The following is a 26,439-nucleotide window of genomic DNA, read 5'->3' as shown; positions in this document are numbered from 1 at the left end:
AACTCGGATCGGCTACGCAGCGTAGTGTGAGCGAGTCCCATACCCCACCGAGGCGGGTGGGTGGAGGAGGGAGGCCGGCTAGCGGGGTGGCTCGCACGCGATCAGCTGGAAACCCTTGCAGCCAGGTGCGCCACCACGCGGTGGGAAGGCTCCAACTGATCGGAATAGAAGGCCTAGGCCTACTAACACATGCTACTAATAAATATCCGTATATACGGATGTAAACACACATATACAGGCGGCCCGCGGTTAACGGCGCAATCGCTCAACGGCGAATCGGTTTTACGGCGGTAGTCAAAAATATTCATTAAAAAAATAAGGCATTTTCAAGGTATCTTTACGGCACAATTTTCAGTTAACAGTGCCGCTAGTGCCATTGTCTAACGAGTTCATACATTGTAGAAATGCCGTTCAGACCATAAAGGTTATGCAAATTATATTAACAAACTTTTTGGAGAGTTAATATGTAGGTATTAGGGTAAAATATATGCCTCTGACACTGTTCTATGCCAAAAATATCGAGTTACATAAGTGCAAATTTAGTTATGGATGTGTCGATTTATAAATGTTCATGCTTTTGTTTAAAATGTGTATGAAAATGTATTACGTGTAAGGTATTTTCATTTCTGCAGAGAAATATGATACAAAGGCAGCTTTTGAAACTGCCCTTCACGTCATCAAATACGATGTTTTTTCATGGTCTTTGTTGTGAGCCGCCGCCTGCCGCTCTTCCGAAAATATAATTTCAAAAAAGTGCAAATTAGTCGATTTTATAAATGTTTATGCTTTTATGTTTAAAATGTGTATGAAAGTATATTACGAATAGGGTATTTTTATTTCTGTGCAGATATATGATAAAAAGGCAGCTTTTGAAACTGCCCTTCAAGTTATCGGCGATGTTTTTTCAAGTTCGTTCTTGTATGCCGCCGTCTGCTGCTCTTCCAAAAATATAGAGTTAAAAAGAGTGCAAATTTAGCGATCGATGTGTCGATTTTTTTAAATGTATATGCTTTTATGTTTAAAATTTGTATGAAAATATATTACGTAAAGGTATTTTCATTTTTGTACAGAAATAAGATACAAATTAAGGCAGCCTTTGTAACTACGCTCCACGTTGTCAAGGGATGTTTTTTCATGTTCGTTCTTGTCCGCCAGTTCCGAAAAATGCATTGTGTTATTTTATTAATTATGCATCTTTTCCATAAATCCTTTAAAAAGTTATACATTATTTCACTGTATCCAAGAATATTGTATGTATTCTCATATTATTGTATTTTAAAATACTACGGCAAATTTAAGCCAGTATTCCGCGGAGCGGCCACTGTTGTGGTTTGAAATCAGCTGATGAATACGAGTTTGTTTCACCATAACTCAATTCTGAGCGAATGCTCTTGCTTCTAGTCAGCATAAACGAATATCTAGATACTTGACCTATATGAGACAAAGTTATTTTTCCTTATACAACGTGTTTTTAGGTGGAAATATTTATTGAATATGTCTCGTTGTGAATGTGAACTACTCTTTTTTCGTTAACAGATTAGTACGTGGTTCCGTTCGCAATAATCCTTTATATCATCGTAATACGTACTTTACGTTATTTATCTTATATCGGCATGAAACCAACAGTAAAATGTGTTCTTTCAAGCACAGTAGTTCAATTTTATCTGCGGTTGTGTTTGATGGCATACGTTTACTGCAGTTTTATCCTTGTTGCCGATGTACGAAAATAGTCATTAGCAGCTTGAACAGTTTTCTACGCTTCAGTTATAACTAGGTTTAAATTTAACAATATATTTCCCGATTGATCTTTAATCTATATTGATCTTTGATCTATAGCAAATAAAGTTATTACATTAAGATATCTCAGTTCTATTCTATACATAACGCCATTTATAACAACTACGGTAATGTTGTACTGTAGTACGATGATTGAAATACAAGCCAAACGGATGTTATCCAGTTCGGTTGTACTTAGAAAAAAAGTCGTTTCTCGTTCGGTTGTTCATGGCTGTACACGTTCACGCAACGAGTATAACGTTAAAACCACACTTTCATCATTCTCTTTTGCTGTTATTGAACTTATGTAACTAGAAGATGGATAAATTTAGGCCATTGTAATGTGATCTCTCATAAAATTGGACTATCATAAGACTAATGATGTAACTTAAACACTACAGCTGCCTGTACACTGTATAAACTTTATTATATCTTTACATACTCTAGACACCCAAAGGATTAAAGCTAGGCTTTTTTTCACTTTACAGTATTTACAATGCTATAAAATACTGTACAGTACTACTGTACAGTAAATTCTATAGTACTATACTGCATAAATATAATTTTACTTAGTGCGCCATTATGGGATTACGGTGCCTTTGACCGGTCTAGAGTTTCGAAAGAAGGTGTGCGGTGGCCGTAGGCTTTAAATCGCTTAGCGTCGAAAATCGCTTGGCGTCGGTGGCCAGGAACGGAACCCCTGCCACTAACCGAGGGCTGCCTGTATATATATACATACAGGCGGTCCCCGGGTTACGACGGTTCCGGCTTACGACGTTCCGAGGTTACGACGCTTTTTCTTAAATATTCAATGGAAAAATCCATCCTGGGTTACGACGCTTGTTCCGAGGTTACGACGCTGACGCTTCCGACGCTCCGAGTTAACGACGCTTTTAAAAAACTCATACTATGATAAAAATCCTTTATAGTTTAGCACACTATATTAATAAAAATAAGTTTTTCTGGTTAGATTACACAAAAATTTTGAGGTTTGATGATTTTTCGACACTTTTTATGTCGTATTTTTCTATGTTTTTTAGTGACCCGGCCTCATATGCGGAACTAGTTTCCGAGCGAATGAATACATACTAGCTTGCGGTGCGCAAAGTTTACATATAACAGTCCAAAAGCACAAATAATGAAAAAAATCATTGCTGGTTTCCAGTAATAATAACAAAACGAAGTTTCTGGTTAGATTACAACGAGAGAGAGAGAGAGATTGAGAGAGAGTGAGAGAGAGAGAGAGAGAGAGAGAGGTGTCTTCCGACGCTCCGAGTTAAGGACAGAGAAGTGTTCGTTTCGTTAAACGGCCTCTGACTCATGCCAGTAAATGTTTTGTTGATACTAATAATATAAGCCTATTTAAAGATACGTTTACTTTAATTAGTCTATATGATATGTAAATAGTAATCAACTGTTCTTGTAGCCCTCAAGATTTGACAAAATCGAAGTATCCAAAGAGAGACATTATCCAGTACACTGGAACCTTGACAATACGAATTTAATTTTGTTCGCGTTACCAATCGTCGTATATCAAAACAGTTGTATCTCAAAGCATTTTTTCCCATTTAAAATAATGTAATATGTATTAATCCGTTCTAGCGCTATGAAACCACACCTAAACACAGCTAAATTACATATAATATACACAATTTAAACACAAATAAACGAGTAATAACACACATAATGATAAAATAACATAGCAATGTGATAAATGATAATAAATGTTAATAAAATCAATTAAAAAAAAAGAAAGGAATTTTACTTACCACAACGAAAGATGACGTGAGGCCAGCAGGGGGAGGAGGTAGGGAAGGGTGGCAGGGAACGATTTGTTCTCTTTTTATTTACGTATGTACACTAATAACTACGTAATAAACACAAATGAAATAACATTGCTAAAATAATTTTTATTTTTTTTATTTTAATCAGTTTGTAGTTTAGAAATAATGGTGATGCCTTTGGAAGGTTTTATGCTTTGCTATAATTTCATGTTTTGCTTCCATCGAAATCATTTTCTTGGGTTTTTTCTTATCACCTGCTTTGTCTTTAGCTTTGAGACCCATGGTTAATAATAAAATAGACAAAATAACACGAAAAATAGGCGCAAATACAACGAACTAAACAACGACGTGTTAACATGCAGCACCAACAAACAAACAGACTGAACGCCATTTATCGGTCGCCTATACAACTAACACTCATCGCAAAATCGTATCTCAAATATTTCGTTGTATATCAAAGCTTATATTTTTGCAAATTTTCTGTTGTATCTCAAAACATTCGTATATTAGGGCAATCGTATGTCAAAGTTCCAGTGTAATTTGATCAGAGAGAGAGAGAGAGAGAGAGACGCCTTGACAACAATGGTCACTGTCTCGGGGATTGACGTAACATTTATTTTCTGAACAGATAGGACAGAGATGTGTTCGTTTCATTAAACGGCCTCTGACTCATAGCAGGAAATGTTTTGTTGATACTAATATATAAGCCTATTTAAAGATACGTTTACTTTAATTAGTCTATATGATACGTATCAGCTGTTCTTGTAGCCCTCAAGATTTGGCAAAATCACTCCAGGTTGTACATAAAACTTCAAGAATGTAGTGTCACCAGAGGATTACAATAGTTTTTACCTTCAAGAACCAGCATTCTTTTATGAAAATAACTCCAGGTTGTACATAAAACTACAGGAAACAACATGTAGTGTAACCAAAGGATTACAAGTAAGGTTTTTATAACTTTTTATTAGTTTAAGACATATTTCCAAGCGTCGTTCCGGCTTACGACGATTTTCGGCTTACGACGCGTCTCAAGAACGGAACCCCCGTCGTAACCCGGGGACTGCCTGTACTGTCCTAACGCGGGGGAGATATGAAAAGAAAATTATTATTAAGCGAGAGAGAAAGCAACAGGTCCTCTCGAACTGCTGGCCTAACCATCACAAACCGAAACGATCTGAACAGGTTGACCTGGCAGGCTCTGAGCGGCCTGGTCTAGATTGCCAAATCGAATTATTCAACCGAAAAGCTGGAAGACCAGGGTGGCTCGAGGACCGTAATGTATAGGCTACAGAAGAGCCAAGGCTCTTCTGTAAGCAGACAAGGGCGTCTTATAGTAAAACTAAAATATATATAATATACCCTAAAATACACCTTGGCTAGAATATAGGTTGGGATGCCCACCTCTAGATGTAAATAAGGCTAACATAACTAGGCTACGTCCCGAGAGCATGCGGTTCGGTCGGTAGGCTATCCCGCCACGATCGGACAAAATCTCAGACGTCGGTCAATAATGAAAGCATCTAACAAACGTATGGAGAACTGCCAAATGTTTGAAAATCGACTCCAATTTGTATAGGGGACTAATTGGGAAGCTAAAGGAGCGTAAATATACGCAGGTAGCGAAACACGAAATGGCGGCAAGGGAACAACAACGCGCGGGCTGCCGCTCCCTCATATAACATCACATTAAACATGTTTATATCGCTTATCGCTACCTAAAATTAAGATCAAACATTAATTACAGTACTCAACTTAGATGCAGCAGCAACGTGGTGTTCCATGATGATACGGATGAAAGTAATCCCAAACGGAAACACAGAAAGCAAAAACACGTGCAACGTGGAGAGTGCTAACAAAAGGAATGGAATAAACAAAGCGCTAGCCGTAGCAGTAGTGGGTAGCGAGGGCCTAGAACGGCTCCTCTGTAGATGAGGGATATGGAGAAAGGAAGAAGACTAAATGGCAGGGCACCTCTGGTAGTGGTTACACTCGCCTCAGATACCATACCGACACCTTAAATAAAGGTGAGCGAGCCAGAATATTCTGGCATTACCATATAGCTTTTTTCTCTGGTATATTTAGCAATATTTATACCTAGAAATGAGTGCCAAAGGAACCATTTCACAGAGCGACACAGGGTAGGCCCAGAAATCCCGTTATCATAAAGTAACACCGACAGAGACGGGCTGATACGAGCGGAACAGGGGGAAAAGGTAAGACCTAGGCCTGAACCTGAACGCATCGGGGGGAGAGAAGCGATTCTAAGGTGACTAGAAACGCAACTCTGAGCCAAAATCCGTCCCCACATGAGTGGGGAGGCGAAGACAACAGGGAGAAGAGACAACTGAGCGGCGAAGCAGTAAAAACGTACAATTCGGTGCATAGCCTGCTGGCTGGTGTGATGGTAGACCCCACCTGACCAGCGGACATGTGGTTCCGGGAACATAAAAGGGAGATACACCAACTACAAGTAACCAAAACCCCCTAACCTATCCCTCCCCCCCATCGGAAGGAAGGATACACTAGCGGCCGTTCATCGGTAGGACTACTTGCACTGCAAGCTAGTAGGCAGCGCCGGACAGGACCGGTGCGGGGGGTGGTCTAGCGGAGTGGACAAGCCGTGAACGCCTGGCCGCAGTAACCGATCAGTGATCACACCTTACGGGAAACTGTACTAGCCTACTACTAAAGGGGACAGGAGGCGGTAGGCCAACTGGCACCCCAAAGGAGGCAAGGCCAAGGCAATACACAACAAAACCACATAATGAACATAAAATAATAATATAATAATGAGGCATCGCTGGAAGAATTGCAAAGGGGGCAATAAGGTGAAAAAGGATATACCCAGCAGGGAACTAGCCTAACCCTCCGAGATCGGTACGGATCCGGTCAGGTAGGCTAGTTAGGCCTCTAAGGACGTCATGATGTGGTCGGTAGAAACCCAACAAAACCCTCCAAAATCGAAATTTCGATCTGGTCAGGTAGGGAGGGTTTAGGCCCAACAAACATGACAAGAGAAGGATTCTCTATCCTGGATCGTCCTCCCAGCGAGCACTGTAGCGGAGGGGGGGGGTGATAATGGGGGGCCTAAGGGGTAGAGGGGTAGGGTCACCTGGCCTACCTTCCAAAACCTAGCCTAGGCCTGATCGGGTAAGCCAGGGAAGGAGAGCAAAACTTCCAACCTCACAGTGATATGAAAATCATAAATGTGCATAAAATTGAGTGCATAGCTGGCTAACATAAAAAAAAACAATAAAGCATGCATGCATAAAATCGCGAGAGAGAGAGAGGAATCGCCCTCTCTACAATGGTAGCATACAATAGGCTAACTGGAAGCCCAAATACTCTATTCACATATAATAATACATAATAAAGAATACGTACGAAGGGGAATGAACACACTCCTGAGGGACTGAGGAGAAAGCCAAAGGTTAGAGGGTGAAATAAACAATAAATTAAAGAGAGCCTACGTCCTACGTCGTATAAATACAGTGTAAATAGTGTAAAATCAGAACTCCAGATATGGCAGGAGTTATGAAAATGCATGGGAATACGAAAAAACGGTAAAAACTAAACCGTGAGCAAATGTAATCATAATCAAACAAAGGGAAAGAACGCACGCGTCTGAAGATGCACCCAAGATGGCAGATGAAAGAGCGTCACCCCGGTTTGCGAGAACTAAGGGCCAAAAAAGGGTTAAAAAGGGAATGCATCGTGACCAAACGAATTACCAAAACGTAAATTGGAATACTCAACTTGGATGAACAAGCTGGAAGCTCAGCAGCAGACATAGCATCGACAAAAACACACAACGGGGAGCAACGTGACACGTGCAGAAAGCAATGCGCTAATTACAGGAATGAAGATGCCGGGCGTGGATGGTAGTAGTAGCGAGCGGGAGGTATAAGTGGTAGTCCTTGTAACGGCTCTTCCCTTGTGAGGGACTTTGAAAGGAATCTTCTAATTGGCAGAAGTCCTGTGATAGTGGCCTCTGAAGGTAGTAACTTCAGCATTCCATTTTAGCTTTTTCTCTGGTATATTCAGAATCTATTTATACTAAGAAATGCGTGCTACAGGACCATTTCACCGGCCGACACAGGTCGAACCCAGAAATATATTTATGGTTTTTCATTGCTTTACAACATCAAATTGTCTTCAATGGAAAATAAATTACTTACCTATATGCTCCCCAATGAGCAGTGGTAAAATAAATAACTTACCTATACGCTGCCCAATGAGCATAATAGGCAGGAGTGGGTAGTGACACTGATCTGGCACAACGAGCATAGAGGTGACACATGGCATAAGAGAAAGCTTCCAACTGATTGAGGGACAGGCCATTATCATCCCAAAGTACACGGTAATGTGTTGGCTTGCTAGTACCCTGTATACCCTGAAATTATTCCAATAAATGCATAAGGTATGACAAGAATATAAAAATTACATTAATCATTTTTATATGTAATAGCAAAATCCACCTGTAATCAGTGATACTCCTTCAAACAAGATATTAATAAGGTCAAAAGAAACTTTAGTCTTTATTACTTTATGATGATAATTTTTCTCTAAATAACTTGTTACATATATCAAAATGGATAAGTAAGTTGCACAGTTTAAGTTATTTTAATATATTTTGGGTATTATACATCTTCAATTTTCAACAACCATATTATTCACCAAACAAATGAATGTACTGAAATACCACCCTAAATTGCTCTTTTGATAAGAAATGCCAATACTATTAACTTCTCTTTTGTGTATTTATCCAGCAATTTCCTTTTCGAGCCAGCTTCATTTAATTCTTCATCATAAGATAATGAATTTTGCCTTTTTCAGAGCACTAGTGGCACTGGAAGAGATGGGTTTATTTCTGAATGGGTTAACAGCATAAAATACAAACCTTACCTCTTTACATAGGGCATTTACCTTCGAGCTGCAAATGACAATTCACAATTACTGACAAGGTATCTAACTCCTGACAGGAGAAATCTACACACAGCTGTCAGTATGCACTCCAATTTAATTCTGACCACCATCAAATACTGTTGTCTCACGGACACTGCCCAACTTAGCTATTCGAACATTTTGATGAATAAACTTGAGTTTTCCTTTTCATTTTTAGAACTTTGATTGTGTGTTTGTATTTCGATTCAAACCCATTGGTCAAATAAGCATGCCTGCAAGGAATTCAGATCAATTTTCCTTGCTAGGATGAATACTTCTTTTCTTGGGGAATGTAGCAGGTTCTGGTAGTGTTCAAAGCAGCTGTGTCATTTTCAAATTTACTTCCTAATATATTTACTTTTCAGGTATGTATGACTTGGCCACTTAGAAGGACTGTGAGTTTACTTTGCCTTATATACTGTAATCCTTCTATTGTGGCCTTCCTTTTTATCATCTGGGAGGAGGAAGTAGGCCATACAGTCATTCCTCTGATCACTATGGCTTAGACTTTGATACCAGACGCAACTAACACTGCAGATGAGGTGAGTTTCCAGCACAAGAAAGATAAAAGAGCATTCTCCTTTTCTTTACCTTCTGCAAGGGCTTCCTTCACCTTAACACCACTCTTGACTACAGCTGTGCTCTTGCCTTTTAGGGTAGGATGGAGAAAGTTGATCACCACGGGTGAATGATATTCCAAGGTAGGGTTGACAGACTGATATTCCAGGGTTGGGTTGGCAATTATCCTTTTCAAACATATCTGTTCCGAGACAGGGGCATGCGACCTATTCATACAGCTCTTTTATGTTCTTGTGATCCCAATCTAAGGATTGGATATTCAGGCAGGAATAAGTGTGTACTGTTCTTCCTGGCTATAGGACCACAGTAAAAGGGGATGACTTCAACCCTGCTCACCACAATTCTTTGGGATCACACAGAGGGGTTTGCTTGACTCATTCACTCCACCTTACCAAATTTACAGGATGGGTTATGGGTGCCAACAGGCTTGGAGTTTTCTTACTATCCATGGTCGGATAATCATGGTGTTAGGGAAGCACTTCAATTAATCTCACTGCAAACCTTTGGGATCATAGGGAGAAGGGTTTGCGCAATCAATTCAATTCCCAAATTCTCACTCTTGAACAGAGTAGTTGGGGAGGTAGGGATGCTGGTAGTAGTTTCCATGTCCTTCCATGGTTGGACTGTGGCATGGCAACAGGAGAGCTCTTCACCCCTTCTCTCCATCACTCTGAGGCTGCATAGAGAGGGACACATGCAATACAGTCAAGTGACTCTTTCACTATCAGCTGACCCACTCTTCAGATCAGGTTTCTTGGTAACAATCGGTATCATGGAGTCTTTTCCGCTGCCTCCACACCTTCCTAATCTGAAACCTTTGGGTATAGGGAAAGAAAGGCTGGTATGTCCAACTCTCTCAATAGAAAGAAAGGCTGGTATGTTCGACTCTCTCAATAGAAAATCTTGATCAGCTTCCAGCAGCTGGTCCAATCCTGCAGATAGGACTAACAGGGCTCATGAAAGTGGTGGTAAGCACCACTCCACCCACTGCTTCCTGCAAGGGTGGAACCACTACCTTGGGTTCCCCAGAACCAAGGGGTACTGGTACCAGCCTAGCTACAATGCAGCTGCTCTTTCTTCCTCCCACTTTTCTGTTTTCAAGAATGGATCAGGGGGTCCCAGGAAAGTGGAGCATTGCTTATGGTAGGTGAGATGAGATTATTGCACTCAAAAATTAGGTAATCAACTGCAATCAAAAATGAGATAATCAACCTCTCAAAAATTGTGCTAGATCACTCTTGGAGGATCACCAGCACAAGTTACCTCCTTTCCTGGAAAAGAGGTCACACTAGACTTCGCCTTCCACTCGCACTCCCAATCTCATCCAGTACCAAACAAGTCTCTTGATGGAGATGAAAAACAAGGTCTCTCAGATTCACTGTCTAAATGGAATTCAGACCGTAATCCTGATACCCCTCTGCTCCCATACTCAGTTGCAACCAATTAAGAAGACAGAGGGAAGAGCAAGAGGTTGTACCACCTCTCTCATACATCTCATGCCTGGATGGCAAACCATGCCCATGAGAGGTGGATGAAATCAAAGGAAATCTCTCCCTTAAGTTAGAGTACTCAGTTTGTATATCCTGGAAAACAAGCTACTTCGGGCAAAAAACGGGAGTTCAGGGTTTCATCTTTGTTAGGAGAGCTAACAGGTTGTGTACACTCACCCCCCGCAACTCAACAGAGCTGCTTGGGAAGGGGTGCCCAGAAATGCAACATGCGCCTGGTCTACAGACCTACTATTGGGGGAATGAGGGGGTGATCTCAATGTCCAAGTGGGCATGAGTGGTCTTCCAAAGGTGCGATGATAACCTTATAGTGAACAAGCACCTCTGCTCTTCTGCCAAAAAGAAGAGCAAGAGAGAGACATTTACCTGGACTTCTATGTAAGGCCTTGGACTCCCCCTTCCTTCTTACCCATGAGCAAAGAAAGGGAGTCCAAGGAAAAAGAGGAGGAGGAAGATGATGACAACAATGAGGAAGGCAATGGCAAAGAGGAAGAACACAGAATGCTGCTTCCTTTTCCTCTTAGATTTGCCTTCAACTCTGAAGGACCACTCATGGCTGGAGCAGGAGAATTTACACGGCCAGCTATGGGTAACACAATGGCACTGAAGGATCACCTGCAGCAGACTCATTGGTGGTTGGTTCTTAACTCTTCCTTCCAGCCAGCAAGTCAGGTAAGCAACAAGTGATGGAATACTAGAAAGATTTTACGCAAAGGAAAACATGTCCCACTGGCTTCTTCATTCTCAAACGAGGGCTGAAAAGGTTTGTAGGACTTAAGGGAGCTAACCCTCCTGTAGGGGAAGATTCAGGTGTAGGTGTAGGTGACAATAATAGCAGTTTTATAGGAATTTATGGGTTGTAAATCTTGTTGTGGTGTTGTTCAAAGTCTGAAGCTGGGTTAAAATGGAACTGAGGAACGTGAACAAGTGGGTAGCTTGAATGATTGTTGTGTAGAAAAGACTAGGCTAGGAAAATATTCACTTCCCAACAGGTCCATGAACACTTTTTCCTTGGGTTCAGTGGTGGCTGATCAACAAGTGTAACTTATCCAGTGCCCCTGGTGGGAGTTCATATCTTGCCTAAGATTTTTCATATGCATCAGATGGGAACTCAACATAAGAGTACACGAGGTAGAGGTGATAGAGATCCATCGTACATCTAACCCAACTGGGGAAAGAACATGTATGATAATGATGAGCACCAAGAACTGTCTCTACTTCCATCTATCATTTTTATGTAATACAATTAATTTCTCAATTCTAAGGCTTTCCTATCCGAGTTGATATGGCTTTAAGTTCAGATTCTACAAGTCAATGAAGTCAGATTTTGCTATTACACCATTCTCTGGTACAATTTCCTTGCCACCACTAATGTTACCACAAGGAAATGAATAATCTAAGTTAGGCAATGAAGGGACTGGGGTCAGATCTACTGATTCTAGATTTACGGAATGTACAATGTGCAGCTACTGTACTAACTGTATAAAAGACTAATCACAGATTCAAATTACTTTGTTTTGGTCCCCTTTGGTCCCGATAACCTTGGCTTATATTTAACTTGCCAGTTTTAAAGTGGAGTCACATAGCCTTAAACTAATAAATATGTAGCTGCAGAATTAAAAATAACTTCAAAGAAAGTATATTCAAAGTACATTTTGATGTCTGACAGGAAAATTCCATGAATAAAAATTGGTTAATAAGTAGAAAAAAAGGAAAATCCTCTTTACCTCATGTGAGCAGAGGAAAAAATCAATATCAGTAGGGTGCGTGACTTCGGTGTCCACCACTGTTCCTGGAGGGACATTTTTGCACCTGCCAACACCGTCTCTTTCATTAACTGGAAAGAACCTTTAAGGAGAAAAGTGGCACATCAATATACATTCTCTCATACAGGTAATTTTGATGCAACATCATTCAGTTTCCAAAAAGAAAGTAGTCTAATCTAAATTAACATCTTGAAAAAAAAATTTCCAACTAAATAATAACACTTATATACCTAAAATAGCTATATGCCATTTTATGGACAATGTCTACTTGGATCTGTAAAGGACAACTCCAAAGCATTCTCAAAATAGATATCTGACATGTTCACTACAATGCAGTGTGATAGCCTATGCACAAAATAATTATGTTCAAGATAACCTAAGACACCACTGAGCCATGGGTTACAAATATTAGGGTGGAGAAAATATTACTCTTTAACCTCAGTAAGTATTATAATATTAATTACCTACTTACCCCTGTAATGTGTCTGTCTGTTAGTGTGATCCTGAATACAGGATGGTAACCTTCACTAATTTATTAGCACTAAGAATGGTAATATGGGAACAAACTTCTTCCTTCCAAATTTTCTCTTCAGTAATTAAACATTTTATATTGCCTGCTCCATAATTTCTAGTGCATAAATGAGATATTACAAGAATAGGGATAATATGAAAAAAAATATGCCTTTATTATAACATTTAAATTCACACGAGCACAAGCATTCAAGAGAATATTCTCCAAGAAAACTAAAGAACTGAGCACAATTGAAATAAACAATGCAATAACAGAAAGCTTATCTAAAGTAACACACACTTGTCAGTCTGATGACAATTTAAGACAGACCAGTATAACATTAAGTAATGAGAATGATACTACTTACAAAAAAAAGAGCCTATGAGTAATCTAACACACTGCAGGTTTATTCTACTGAATTGCAACAACAATGAGTGTCAAAAACAATTGGAAGGTATTTCAGTGATCAATCAAACACAAAACAGAAACGTCATTCTTCAAAAGGGGTACACTAAAAATATATTCATTTTAAATATCTTTAATGTTGTGAGACTATCAACAACTTGGAACCAGATATCAGAGTATACCATAAAATTCTAGTTAAGACAAGTATAAAGGCACAATAAAAAGACAAGTATAAAGGCACTTTATTGTGTTTCCTTTTTCCAGGGTGTTGTATCCCTCAAACAGCTTCAAAAGAAAAAAACACTTTTACCTGAACTTCCTGTTTATTTTTGAGGAATTGATGTAAATATCTGGACCCTTATTATAATACTAGCTGTACCTGGCCACCCGTTGCTGTGGCTCAGGCTCGCTCGCGCTCTCTCTCTCTCTCTCTGTCGTTTTTCCTCTTTCTTTTCCCTAACATCCTGTCTACTCTCTCTCATTTCCTCTCCATTCTCTCTCTGTCAATCGCATTCTCAAACTCCACCCTCTTCGATATCACTGATGTTTACCCCATAGTATTCTTTTCCAAATGATAATTCATATGCAGAAATTATGTATGATAAATTCGTAAAGTAACTAAGTTTATGGGCATAACCAGCCCTGTTTCACGGGCAGAACCAGCTCCATTTCAGGGAATCCCTTCTCACCCCCACCCCCTTTGGAGGAGAGAGGTAGAATGGAACCCCATTATAAAAACGTGTGTATTTGAATGCAACGTTGTGTAAAAATTTCAAAGCAATCTGTAAAGAACTTTTTACATTTTTTAAATTTTATATATTAATTCGTTATTCTGATATTTTAAGAGATTCACACTTGACATGACAATAGTAGTTTGTATACATTTTTATTATACTTACCCAGTAATGATATAGCTAAGAGTTTTACTCACTTGACATTTAAATTCCAAAATTCAGGGGTTGCTCTAATTTTTTTGTTTTGTTTTGGCTAGGTAACAATGCCCCACCCACTTTCAGAGAAAGAGAGGAACCACTTGGCAAAGAGCTCATTTGTTTTATGCCCTGAAAAAAATCCATGCTAAGGGACTGAGGGTGGGCTCTGATTATATAGTTACTGGATATCATGGAACTTACCCAGTAATTATATAGCTGATTTGTTTTATTATAAAAATGTTATTTTTAATTATGGAACTGACCCAGTAATTATATAGATGATTCCCACATTGAGTGACAGTGGGATGTAGGGATATTTCTATCTCATAATATTAACTAGAGTGAGGATAGAAAAACTACCAACATTATATAAAAATGTTTATTGATTCCTTACCTGATAAGACAGTTGATGCAGGAAAATACTGCCTCTGGTTGTCACTCATCATGTAGAGGCATGGATGTATAGCCAGTAAGTGCCTACCACTTTAGTGGGACCTTTGCAACAAAGGATTATTCCGATGGCCAACAAAGGATAGATAAATTGCCCCTGCCTAGGGCTTAGTACCAACAATTCACCAGAGAAAACTTGTTACCTATATCCAAAACATATCTAAATAAAAACCACCACCACCTACCAAAGGACTGGAGGATACTTCATACCTCCAGACTTCCCAGTAACATAAGTACCTTATATCAAGGAGTATAAGATTCTTAGGAAGGGTTGCTTCCTACATTTCCTTTCCCAACATCACACCAGCCACAAGAAAAGGACCCATGGTACTGCAATCATCATACACTATTTCAATATCCCGAAGATAATGCGACACAAACACAGATTTACATTTCCAAAATGTAGAGTGTAAAATCGCTGAGAGAAAGATTTCTTTTAAAGGCCAGCAAAGTGGCTACTGCTCTAATCTCATGAACTTTCACCTTATACATGGGAAACAGTCTTCTAGGACTGACAAGTTTGCTTCGCGTTGATGTCCCTCAGAAAGAATGCTAAGGCATTCTTAGATAATGGTCTAGACAGAGCACCACAGACTGCAAGAATTGCCGCGGATGTCCTTAGTTCTATGCAAATATTATTTCAAAGATCTTGCAGGACACAAAGACCTTTCTACATCATCAGATCCTAGAACTTCTGACACTCTTAACAGAGAAAGAGCGAGGTCATGGATTAGAGGGGGACTCGTTCTTGGCCAAAAAAACAAGGGAATCTGAGCAGATAGCATTCCCTTTCAAAACACCTACCCTTTTGTCCAATGCATGAACTTCACTGCTTCACTGATCCTCTTTGACATAGCCAAAGATTTCAGAAAAAGGTTTTTTCTAGTCAAATCTCTTAGAGATAAAATGCATAGGTTCATAGGGAGGTCCTGACAACCACCTCAAAACTGTCAAGATTCCAAGGTACAGCATGCAAATTTTAGTCCTTGGGGGTGTCAAAGGACTTAAGACAGTCTGAAATATCCAGATTGGAGGACAAGTCCAATCCTCTGTGATGAAAAACTGACCCTGATATGGTTCTATACCCTTAATGGTGGAAGTTGAAAGGTTCCTTGCTGATCTTAAATGCAATGAGAAGTCAGCTATTTGGGTCTGTCATGGTAATTGCTCTAAAGCGAAGAAACACATATTAAAGTAAAGGAAAATGTATCTTCTTCGAGTAGGTCTGCAGCAAGGAGGCATTCCTGCATGTGTTTGAGGCGTCTGTTCTCATGATTGTTCGAGAATACTCTGGTGTTTGTGGAACTCCAGCACACGGCCGTCGTTAGAAACTCCATGTTTTGAATATGATGTAACATTTCGTCGAGAGCCTTCTAAAAAGTTCCTGTTGAGGGACGGTGATGTTCGCTAGTTATGCTCTGCCTTTTCAGCCCTGCCCCGAGATCGACGTATACATATAGGACTGAGGAAGTAGAAAGAATCTGATCATCAGAGATAAGTGAAGAAGGTAGAGACGAGGGATAAGAGAGGAAGAGGATGCACAAGAGAGAGAGTGGGAACAGAAATAAAGTCTGTAGTCGGAGAGAGAGAGATCCTGACGTCAAGTAACCCTTTCAGAGAAGAAACCTCCTACAAGTGGTTTTGAGGAATAACCTGCCCTTCAAGTTTCAAGACTTAAGGCATTCCTTCCTGTAGTACGAAGATAAGCAGCAGTCTGAAGTTTCTACTGAACCCTTTTGTGAAGCCCTTGCTTTGAGCTCTGTTCTCAACAGCTGCAAAACTGGCCAGCAAGTATTTCATTACTGCACTGTTTGCCCCTTTTCACATATTGTCAGATTTAATTTTGTTATGTAAATAGGAGAAACCATTCTGCATTTATCTTTGTTAATATGCTTGTAAATAAACTTCTGTTCTGTTTGAGTTTCTTTCTATATTCGTATCCCGAGTTTCAATTGTTGGTGTTGAATCCTTTTGTTTATTAAAATAAAGAACCTGAGCGGATTCACGATCCATAACAGTTGGCGACCTAAGGCCAGGATATTCAGCACCGTAACAGATTGAAACAGGGAGAATATAGAAAGAACCAGAATGAGTGAGATGACGAAAGAGTTTATAGAGTATGGTAAACTTCTGGGTCTAGAAGGGAATGATCTCCGTGAGTATGTTGAGAGGAAAGAAAGAGAAAATTATGAAAGAGATGAAAGAGCAGCTGAGAGAGAAGTAATGAAAATGCAGCAAGAGAAAGAAGTAATGAAATTGCAGCAAGAGAGAAAAGTAATGAAAATGCAGCAAGAGAGAGAAATGATGGTAATGCAGCAGGAAGAAAGAGAAAGAATGTAAGCATGAGTTGGAAATCGCTCGTTTAAGGCAAAATACTCTAAACAGTCAGATAAGAAAAGAACGAAAATGAAGCTGATGGTTTGGGTATAAGTGCAGTGTTGAAATGAGTACTAAAGTTTGATGAGGAGGATGTAACAAAATATTTCATGTGTTTTGAGAAGTTAATGGAAAGAGTAGGTTCTCCTAAAGAAATGTGGACTCTATATTTACAGTCAGTTTTGCATGGTAGGGCGCTTACTGTGTATAGTTATATGTCTAAGGAGGAATGTGAAAATTATGATACTGTGAAAGAAACTGTACTTAGCGCATACAGGTTAGTACTGGAGTGTACCATAAGAAATTTAGAAGTTTGAGAAGGGACGAGAATATTTCATATGTAGAATAAGGTAAGAAGTTAGAAAGGCTGTTTTTTTATTGGTTAACTACCGCTGAAGTTGATGATTTTGATGGTCTGAAGAACTTGGTATTGTTAGAGAACTTCAAAGATAACATATTCCCCGAGATTAAGCTTTACATAGAAGATATGCGAGAAGTATCTTTTGCAGGAGCAACTAGGTTAGCAGACGAATATAGTAGTTTGACTCATAATTAAAGAGTCAGTAAGAAGCGAAACTTCGTCTGGTAGAGTACAAAGCAGTAAAGGTTTCAGTTCTAGTAATAGCAATGTGAGTAAAAGTGACTATCACTGTTATGCATGTGGAAAAGCTGGTCATACATCTAAGATTTGTAAGAATAAAGGGCATTTATTAGCTCAGAATTAAATTGTTTCCAATGTAATGAGAAAGGGCATTTAGCAAGAAATTGTGCAGTAGAAAGGAAGGACGTTAAGAAACCAGTGTCTCTAGTTAACCTTTCGTCAAGTAGGAATGATGTGATGAGAGAAACTAGGAAATTTTATGGGGAATTTCTGTCAGAAGGTGTAGTTTCCTCTCTTGGAGGAGGAGATTCAAGAGAAATAGTCTTGGTTCGGGACACAGGAGCTGCTGTCTCCCTAATTAGGAGAGAGAGTGTGCCAAACAAGGAAGAAATGAACATGGAAGAAAAAGTCATGTTAGGTGGATTTCCAAATACTTGTTATTTGTCCTTTGTTGAAGGTAAACTTGGAATGTCAGGTAGTGTTAGAAGTGAAACTAGCAGTCGTTGACATTATTGTCAGTAATGACTTAGCTTTATCCAAGTACAGTCCGGTCCCGAATGATGCGTGTTCGAATTGTGCGACTCCCCTTTTATGCAGTTGCTAGTTCTCAAAAATAGATTTTCTGTATCTGCGAAGCTGTTCAAAGTCTGTGAGTCACGCACCACGAAATGTGTGGGGAGGGGGGGAATGCTTGGAGGAAAAAAAAAAACGATTATAAGTCTTCCAAGGGGGAATGCGAGAGAAAGTTTTCCTGCTCAGCCATTAGCTAAGATGGAAGGCTCTGCCTCATGCATTTGTGACATCATAGTGCAGTGTGTATCAGTATCATCATCATCGCCATACGTATTTTCAGATCTGTGAAGTGTATTCTGATCATCCGCATCATGTATGCATCGGCCTAGAAGCCAAAGAGGAAGACCTATTTTCTCAAAACTAAAAAGCTTGCCCTTAAGTTAACCCTCTAACGCCGATTGGACGTATTAAACGTCGACATAAATTGTCTGTCGGGTGCCGATTGGACGTATTAAACGTCGATAAAAAAAGTTTTTTTAAAATTTGCGGAAAAATACTTATAGGCCTACCAGGCAAAAACTTTTGAATCACGCGCCTGGGGGATGCTGGGAGCTCACGGATCAAGGCGTTGTTTTGTTTACGATTGTTACGCAGGCGCGCAAGCGCGAATTTCTTTCTTATCACACTAAAAAGTATCAGTGACACATCTCGGAAATTAATTAGTCACTTTGACATAATTTGTGCACCATTTTAAATTAGCCATTACATGGAGTATTATATATGAAAATGTGCGCAATTTCATGTAGAATACAACAACAAAATATTCATGATTGTAGCTTTTATCAGTTTTGAAATATTTTCATATAAATAACGATGTGCCAAAATTTCAACCTTCGGTCAACTTTGACTCTACCGAAATGGTTGAAAAACGCAATTGTAAGCTAAAACTCTTATATTCTAGTAATATTCAATCATTTACCTTCATTTTGCAACAAATTGGACGTCTCTAGCACAATATTTTGATTTATGGTGAATTTATGAAAAAAACCTTTTTCCTTACGTCCGCGTGGTAACTCTTCCGATAAATTTTTTCGTGCGACTGTTGTAATGTTTGCACCATTTCAAATTAGCCGTTACATGAAGTTTTATATATGGAAATGTGCGCAATTTCATCCACAATACAACTAAAAACAACCCATGGTTGTAGCTTTTATCAGTTTTGAAATATTTTCATATAAATAACGATAAGTGCCAAAATTTCAACCTTCGGTCAACTTTGACTCTACCGAAATGGTCGAAAAATGCAATTGTAAGCTAAAACTCTTATATTCTAGTAATATTCAATCATTTACCTTCATTTTGCAACAAATTGGAAGTCTCTAGCACAATATTTCGATTTATGGTGAATTTATGAAAAAAAAAAAATTTGCGGCAACTCTTCCGAAAAAAATCAGAAATTTTTTCGTGCAATTGTCGTAATGTTTGCACCATTTTAAATTAGCCATTACGTACATAAAGTTTTATATATGAAAATGTGCGCAATTTCATGTAGAATACAACAATTAATGATTGAAGGTTGTAGGTTTTCTCATTTTTGAAATATTTGCATATAAATCATAATAAATAGAAAAAAAACCACGTTCGGTCAACTTTGACTACCGAAATAGTCGAAAAATGCAATTGTAAGCTAAAACTCTTACAGTCTAGTAATATTCAGTCATTTATCTTCATTTTGAAACAAATTCAAAGTCTCTAGCAAAATATTTAGATTTATGGTGAATTTAAAAAAAAAACTTTCCTTCCCTCCGCGCGCGGATTCTCCGCCGCAAATCTCTGAAATGCGTATGTCGCATTCTCGTAATATTTCCTCCATTTCATATTAGGCGTTTCATAGAGTTTTATATATGAAAATGTGCGCAATTTTATGTAGAATACAAAAAAAATAATTGAAGGTTGTAGCTTATCTCACTTTTGAAATATTTGCATATAATAAAAAATATATAAAAAAAGTTTGACATTCAGTCAACTTTTACTCGTCCCAAATGGTCAAAAACTGCAATTGTAAACTAAAAACTCTTACAGTATAGTAATATTCAATCATTTATCTTCATTTTGAAACTAATTGAAAGTCTCTAGAACAATATTTAGATTTATGGTGAATTTTTGAAAAAAAAATTTTACATCCATGCATTATGAATTCATGCATAATTTTGTGATAATATTTTCTCTATGTTGCTTTGATCGTTTTACAATGTGTTATATACCAAAATGATTGCAATTTAGTGTACAATACAACGAAAAAATTAACTGATTGCAATTTAGTGTACAATACAACGAAAAAAATTAACTCGTTAGCTTTAACCGTTTTGCTCACAGCGCAATTTGAATACAATTATATATGAAATTTTGTTTTCGCGCTATCATATATTGTATTATTTATACATGATAATTATACTTTTTTTTCATTTCTGATGGTTGCATACTAAACTCAGGCAAAAACAAAAAAAGGAGCCAAAAATTAACTCTTAATCTTGAAAACTAAGCGCACTGGGATTTTTTTGAAAAAAATATTTTTTCCGCTTCGGCGCTCACTCCGAGACCCCCTCAGCATACAGGAGACGATTTTTATTATAGCCCTTCGGCGTAAGAGGGTTAAAGATGAAGGAAGGAACAACTTCCATTTTGGCAGCAGTCGACAACTGAAATCCATCATTGCTGAATGAAGTAAGAATTTTTTTTTCTTGGTTAACTTGTTTTGACTAACTTTTGGCATTTGATCTTTTTTTTTCTATTGTTGAAATAGGTTTTGATGAAAATTAGTAGTAAAAGTGATTAACAGAGAAGCAGATGTGTTTGAGAGAGAGAGAGAGAGAGAGAGAGAGAGAGAGAGAGAGAGAGAGAGAGAGAGAGAGAGAGAGAAAATCGTTTGATCTAAACTTTTCAAGAGACTGTCATTTCATGTTGAATTTTAAATTTTTTTTCTTTTAAGAAATTGTAATTTCATATCAAATTTTGAATTTTTGAAAGAGAGAGAGAGAGAGAGAGAGAGAGAGAGAGAGAGAGAGAGAGAGAGAGAGAGAGAGAGAGAGAGAATCATTCGATCTAAACTTTTCAAGAAACTTGTAATTTCATGTTGAATTTTGAATTTTTATAATTTCTTTTTAAGAAATTGTAATTTCATATCAAATTTTGAATTTTCATGTTCTTTTTTATCGTAGAATAAATTTATATGAAAATGATTACATAGTGAACTTGCCAGACAAAGAAACTGAGACAGGCGCACGCAACCAAGTTTGTTAGGCCTAATGGGAGTGAAGATGCATGATCCACCAGTACCCCGAAACGGTTCACAATGCCTTCCTTCAGCTGAAGAGCACTTCATGGAGGATGAGATAGAGGAGTTTGAAGGGTTTTTTTGGCAGAGGATAGGTAGAGGAAATTCCATCCAATAGGTTTTTTGAAGGAAATGACTATCATACAGTGCACTTACACCCAATGGTGGCATTGTTTATGTGTGGGAGTTTTCACCATCCTGTGTGTAATTTTAAACTTTTTCAAGTTATTAGTACCTTTTTAATTTTTTATTTATCCACAAGAACAATTTCATATTAGAAAAAATTACAGTATAGTACACAGAAAGCAATGAAAATGAGTAGTAGAAAAAAAAGTTTGACTGGGTAAGTTGCCGTTTGCCTTGGCCCTAATGGAAATATGTGAATTTCCAATTCTGCAAGGCCGTGGATCGACCAAATTCTCGCATAATTGGGGACCATACTGTATGTGAATCCTGTTGTGAGAGATTTCAGTGCCTGAAATAGTAGTAACTAGGTCAGGTTTAGATACAGATATAGACTACTGTCATAGTTTGGTCGTGGATTTGAATGAGTGTGATAGAGGTGGCGAGGTTGATCTTGGCAAGAGTGTGGCTGAGAGACCTGACTCTATCTGTGGTTACAGTGATAGCCAAATCAAAAGCATAGCTATCGAGAATAACGTAGTCGATGTAGTGGAATCAAGTAATAGTTACTGTGATGAATTAGGCACTAACCTTTTGAATAAGGATCAGCTAGTCAAGTTTCAGAGAGGATGAGACACAAACCCGAATTTTTTAATGTGAGCTGGATGATGATCCTGATAATGTGTGTAAGGAAACATTTTGTTTAAAAGACGAAGTTCTGTATCATTATGTTTGTCCTAAGTCAGGTAGCAAAGAGGAGATCACCGAACAATAAGTGGTTCCTAGGAAGCTTCGTGAACTAGTTTTGAAGTTAGCGCAAGATGAGCAAGGACATTTGGGAGTAAATAAAACTTTCAGGTGTATTAGTAAGGTGTACTATTGGCCTAAAATGAGAAGTGGCATGAAGAGGTATGTTTTAAGTTGTCATGAATGCCAAATTGCCGGAAAACTGAATCAAGTAATTCCCAGAGCTCCGTTGTGTAATATTCCTTCAGTAGGCGAACCTCTTGAGAATGTAGTTATCTATATGGTCGGACCGTTGCTTATAGAAGTAAGGGAGGGAGTATATATCTGTTAACAATCATTGATAGACTAACTAGCTATTCAGAGGCGATACCCATAAGAAGCTGCAACACAAGGACCGTAGCTAAACACTTGTTAGATTATTTTTCTAAGTTTGGTCTGCCTCGTCTAATACAGAGTGATAATGGCAGTAATTTTGTATCCAAATATTTCAGGGATAGAATGAAAGAGTTAGGTATTCTCATAACTTCCACACCTTATCACCCCGGTTTTACCAAACGTTAAAGAGTTGTTTACAAAAACTGTGTAATAACTTTGAACATGACTGGGAAGAAAAGTTACCTTTTGTTTTGTTAGCTTTATGGTTAGCACCGAACAACACTACAGGATTTAGTCCTTTCGAGCTGCTTTTCGGTCACACTGCTAAAGGTCCTTTTGGACATGTTAAAATGTAATTTAATGCTTAAAGAAGCTACAGAGTACTACATAACTAATCTAGAGTATTATAAAAACAATTTAAGAGATGCCTGGCAACTAGCGAAGGCATACAAAAGTGACAGCCAAGGGGAAACTAAAAGGAAACATGATCTTCGAGCAAAAGAGAGAAGTTTTTGTGTGGGAGATAAAGTTTTATTATTAGTCCAGATAAAAGGTCCCTCTTTATCAAATAAGTTCGAAGGTCCTTTTCCAATTTTAGAAAAGAGGGGAAATCTAAATTATTTAATTGATATGGGTAAGAGTACAGCAAAGTGGCTGCGTGTAAACTTGCTCAAGAAATATAACGAACGCCCCATACCTGTAGTAACAGTGTCACACAAAGAAATTAGTTTTGAGAAAAACTCCTAGGTGCTTAAGAATTTCAAAGTTTTTAATCAGAGTTTAGAAAAGGAAAAATTGAGGGAAATACAAAACGTTTTAGTGAATTATCCTGAAACTATTAGTGACAAACTAGGTCTAACCAATATTTTAGAACACGATATTGAGTTGCAGGACACAAAACCCATTAGGCAAAGTCCATATCATCTGAGTCCAGAAAAAGCAAAATTTGTGAGGAAGGAAATTAGTTACATGCTAGATAATGATTTGATAGTACCTAGTGAGAGTGAATGGAATTCCCTGGTAGTTCTAGTGAAAAAGGAAGTTTCGAGCCCAAAGTTATGGCTTTTGGCTTGAAGAACGCAACCAGTACCTTCCAATTTTCCAAAGGTTAATGAATAAAGTTTTAAATGGCATCAACAACTGTGTCATGTACTTGATGATCTTGTGATATTCTCAGACTTGGGAGGATCATGTAAGGATTTTAGCAAGAGTCTTGGAAGCCCTTACAGAAGCGAATCTCATTCTTAATCTAAGAAAATGTGAATTTGGGAAAGCCTCTATTACTCATTTAGGACAAAGTAGATCTTGGTAAAATCTGTCCGAAAGATTGGAACATAGAAGCTATTGTAAATTTCCCAATCCCGACAACTAAAAAACAGGCCGTGAGATTTCTCGGAATGGTTTTGTATTTCCGTAGATTTCCACCAAATTTCTCAGAGGAAGGACACAGTTTCGTATCTGATGGCGCGTGTGTACAAGCTTTCAACAAGTTAAAAGGCTATAATGATTCACGAGCCAATTCTATTGTTACCTGATTTTGATAAGGAATTTAATTTAGATCGATGCCAGTGATATTGGCGTAGGAGGGGTTTTGTTTCAAGAAGTGAAAGGAATGAAACATCCAGTTGCCTATTATTCCAAGAAACTGAATAAAGCGCAGCAGAATGATTCAACTATTGAAAAGGGATTGTTTAGTTTAGTTACAGCTTTGCAACATTGAGATTTATGTATGTAGTAGTTCTCTTTTAACTGTATATACTGATCATAATCCGTTAGTTTATTTGGAAAGGTTTAAGAATAAGAATAAACGTCTAATGCGTTGGAGTTAAGAATTACAAGACTATAACCTGAAGATAGTTCATATAAAGGGAAAGGATAATGTTATAGCTGATAGCCTCTCTAGAGATTTTTTGGAATGAGTAGCCTGATGACTGTTTTCTATTTTTGCACAGTTGGGTGAATGAATTGAGAAGTGTGGATGTTTAACTGAGTTAAAGCTTTATGCAGAATTGTTCCCCAGTTGTTTGATTCTTGTTTCTCTTTAAAAAAAAAATATCATGGTAATCGCTCTATAGCGAAGAAACATATATTAAAGGAAAGGAAAATGTATCTTCTTCGAGTAGGTCTGCAGCAAGGAGGCATTCCCGTACATGTTTTGTTTGAGGCATCTGTTCCCATGATTGTTCAAGAATACTTTGGTGTTTGTGGAACTCCAGCACACGGCCGTCGTTAGAAACGCCGCATTTTGAATATGACGTAACATTTCGTCAAAAGTCTTCTATAAAGTTCCTGTCGAGGGACGGTGACATTCGCTGGTTATGCTCCTCCCTTTCAGCCCCGCCCCGAGATCGACGAATATACATAGGACTCTGAGGAAGTAGAGAAAATCAGATCATCAGAAATAAGAGAAGGATAAAAGAGAAAGAGGACAAACAAGAGAAGTGGGAACAGAAATAAAGTCGGAAAGAGAGAGAGAGATCCTGACGTTGAGTAACCCTTTCAGAGAGGAAACGTCCTACAAGTGGTTTTGAGGAGTAACCAGCCCTTCAAGTTTCAAGACTAAGGCATTCCTTCCTGTAGTATGAAGATAAGAAGCCGTCTGAAGTTTCTACTGACCCCTTTTGTGAAGCCCTCGCTTTGAGCTCTGTTCTCAACAGCTGCAAAACTGGCCAGCAAGTATTTCATTACTGCACTGTTTGCCCCTTTTCACATATTGTCATATTTAATTTTGTTATGTAAATATGAGAAACCATTCTGCATTTATCTTTGTTAATAAGCTTGTAAATACACTTGTGTTCTGTTTGAGTTTCTTTCTATTTTTGTATCCCAAGTTTCAATTGTTGGTGTTGAATCCTTTTGTTTATTGTAATAAAGAACCTGGGCAGTTTTGCGATCCGTAACAGGGCCACAGTGGTCTGAGAAGAGGAGACATTGGAGCTCCTGCACCACACTCTGGAGATCCTCAATTTATTCTAATAGACATCATTAGAGGACTGCCTTCTGCATCTAGCAACTGTCTCTGCAGCCGCCTTATAAAATCCTTTCTTTCTAAGGAGCTTCTTGACAGTTTGAAGCCTGGCCGGGCCAGAGTAGACAGGCCTTGGTGGAACCTCTTGAAAGTCTGGTTGTCTGAGAAGCTGCCTCTTTGGAGGAAGCAGCCTTGGGAAGTTCACTAGGTGGTTGATGACATCAGGAAACCATTCCTTTGACAGCCAGAAAGGAGCTAACAGAGTTAGGGAGCCAGAACGAGCTATCAGAATTAGGGATACATTCTCATCTGAAAGAATCTTGTTTAGCACCTGCCATATCAAACTAAATGGCGGAAAGGCATAAAGATCTTTGTTCAACCAGTCTAAGAGAAAAGTGTCTACTGTCCAGGCCTGAGGATCTGGGACTGGCAAACTATACAGAGGAGTTACAAGGATCAGGATGTCTCAAAGACTTGTTAGTCCATCTGAGGAAACATCGCATGCTCACTTATCTCTGGGAGCAGGTTTCACTGCTCATTCACAGTGTACTAATGATTTTGTCTAGCTTTCTGATATCTTACGATGGGATTTGTCTTATCTCTTCAGTTCTAGTTTCCATCCATTATTTCTTGTCTGATTTTGTTTAATAAAAATAGGTTATGGTCTACTTTTGTTATGTCTTTCTGTATTTTAAATGTTTCTGTTAGCTGTCTTCGCAATCGTCGTGTTTCTAAGCTATACATGTT

The 26,439-nt window shown here is 38.5% G+C and overlaps 1 protein-coding gene across 2 annotated transcripts in view; it reads right to left on the bottom strand.

Moving 5' to 3' along the window:
- LOC135221697 (protein argonaute-3-like) overlaps nt 1-26,439 on the bottom strand; it is a 699,537-nt gene that overhangs the window by 76,817 nt on the left and 596,281 nt on the right. For both annotated transcript variants that reach the window (XM_064259435.1, XM_064259437.1), the window contains 2 exons: nt 12,319-12,439; nt 7,781-7,953 (listed from right to left, as the gene is read on the bottom strand). In XM_064259435.1, the coding sequence (XP_064115505.1) occupies nt 7,781-7,953; nt 12,319-12,439 (294 nt within the window). The remainder of the gene's footprint in view (nt 1-7,780; nt 7,954-12,318; nt 12,440-26,439) is intronic.

This window comes from Macrobrachium nipponense, chromosome 3, assembly GCF_015104395.2.
Source record: "Macrobrachium nipponense isolate FS-2020 chromosome 3, ASM1510439v2, whole genome shotgun sequence".
NCBI lineage: Eukaryota > Metazoa > Arthropoda > Malacostraca > Decapoda > Palaemonidae > Macrobrachium > Macrobrachium nipponense.
Note: the sequence above shows the minus strand (reverse complement) of the source record. Positions and strands in the feature narration are given on the sequence as shown.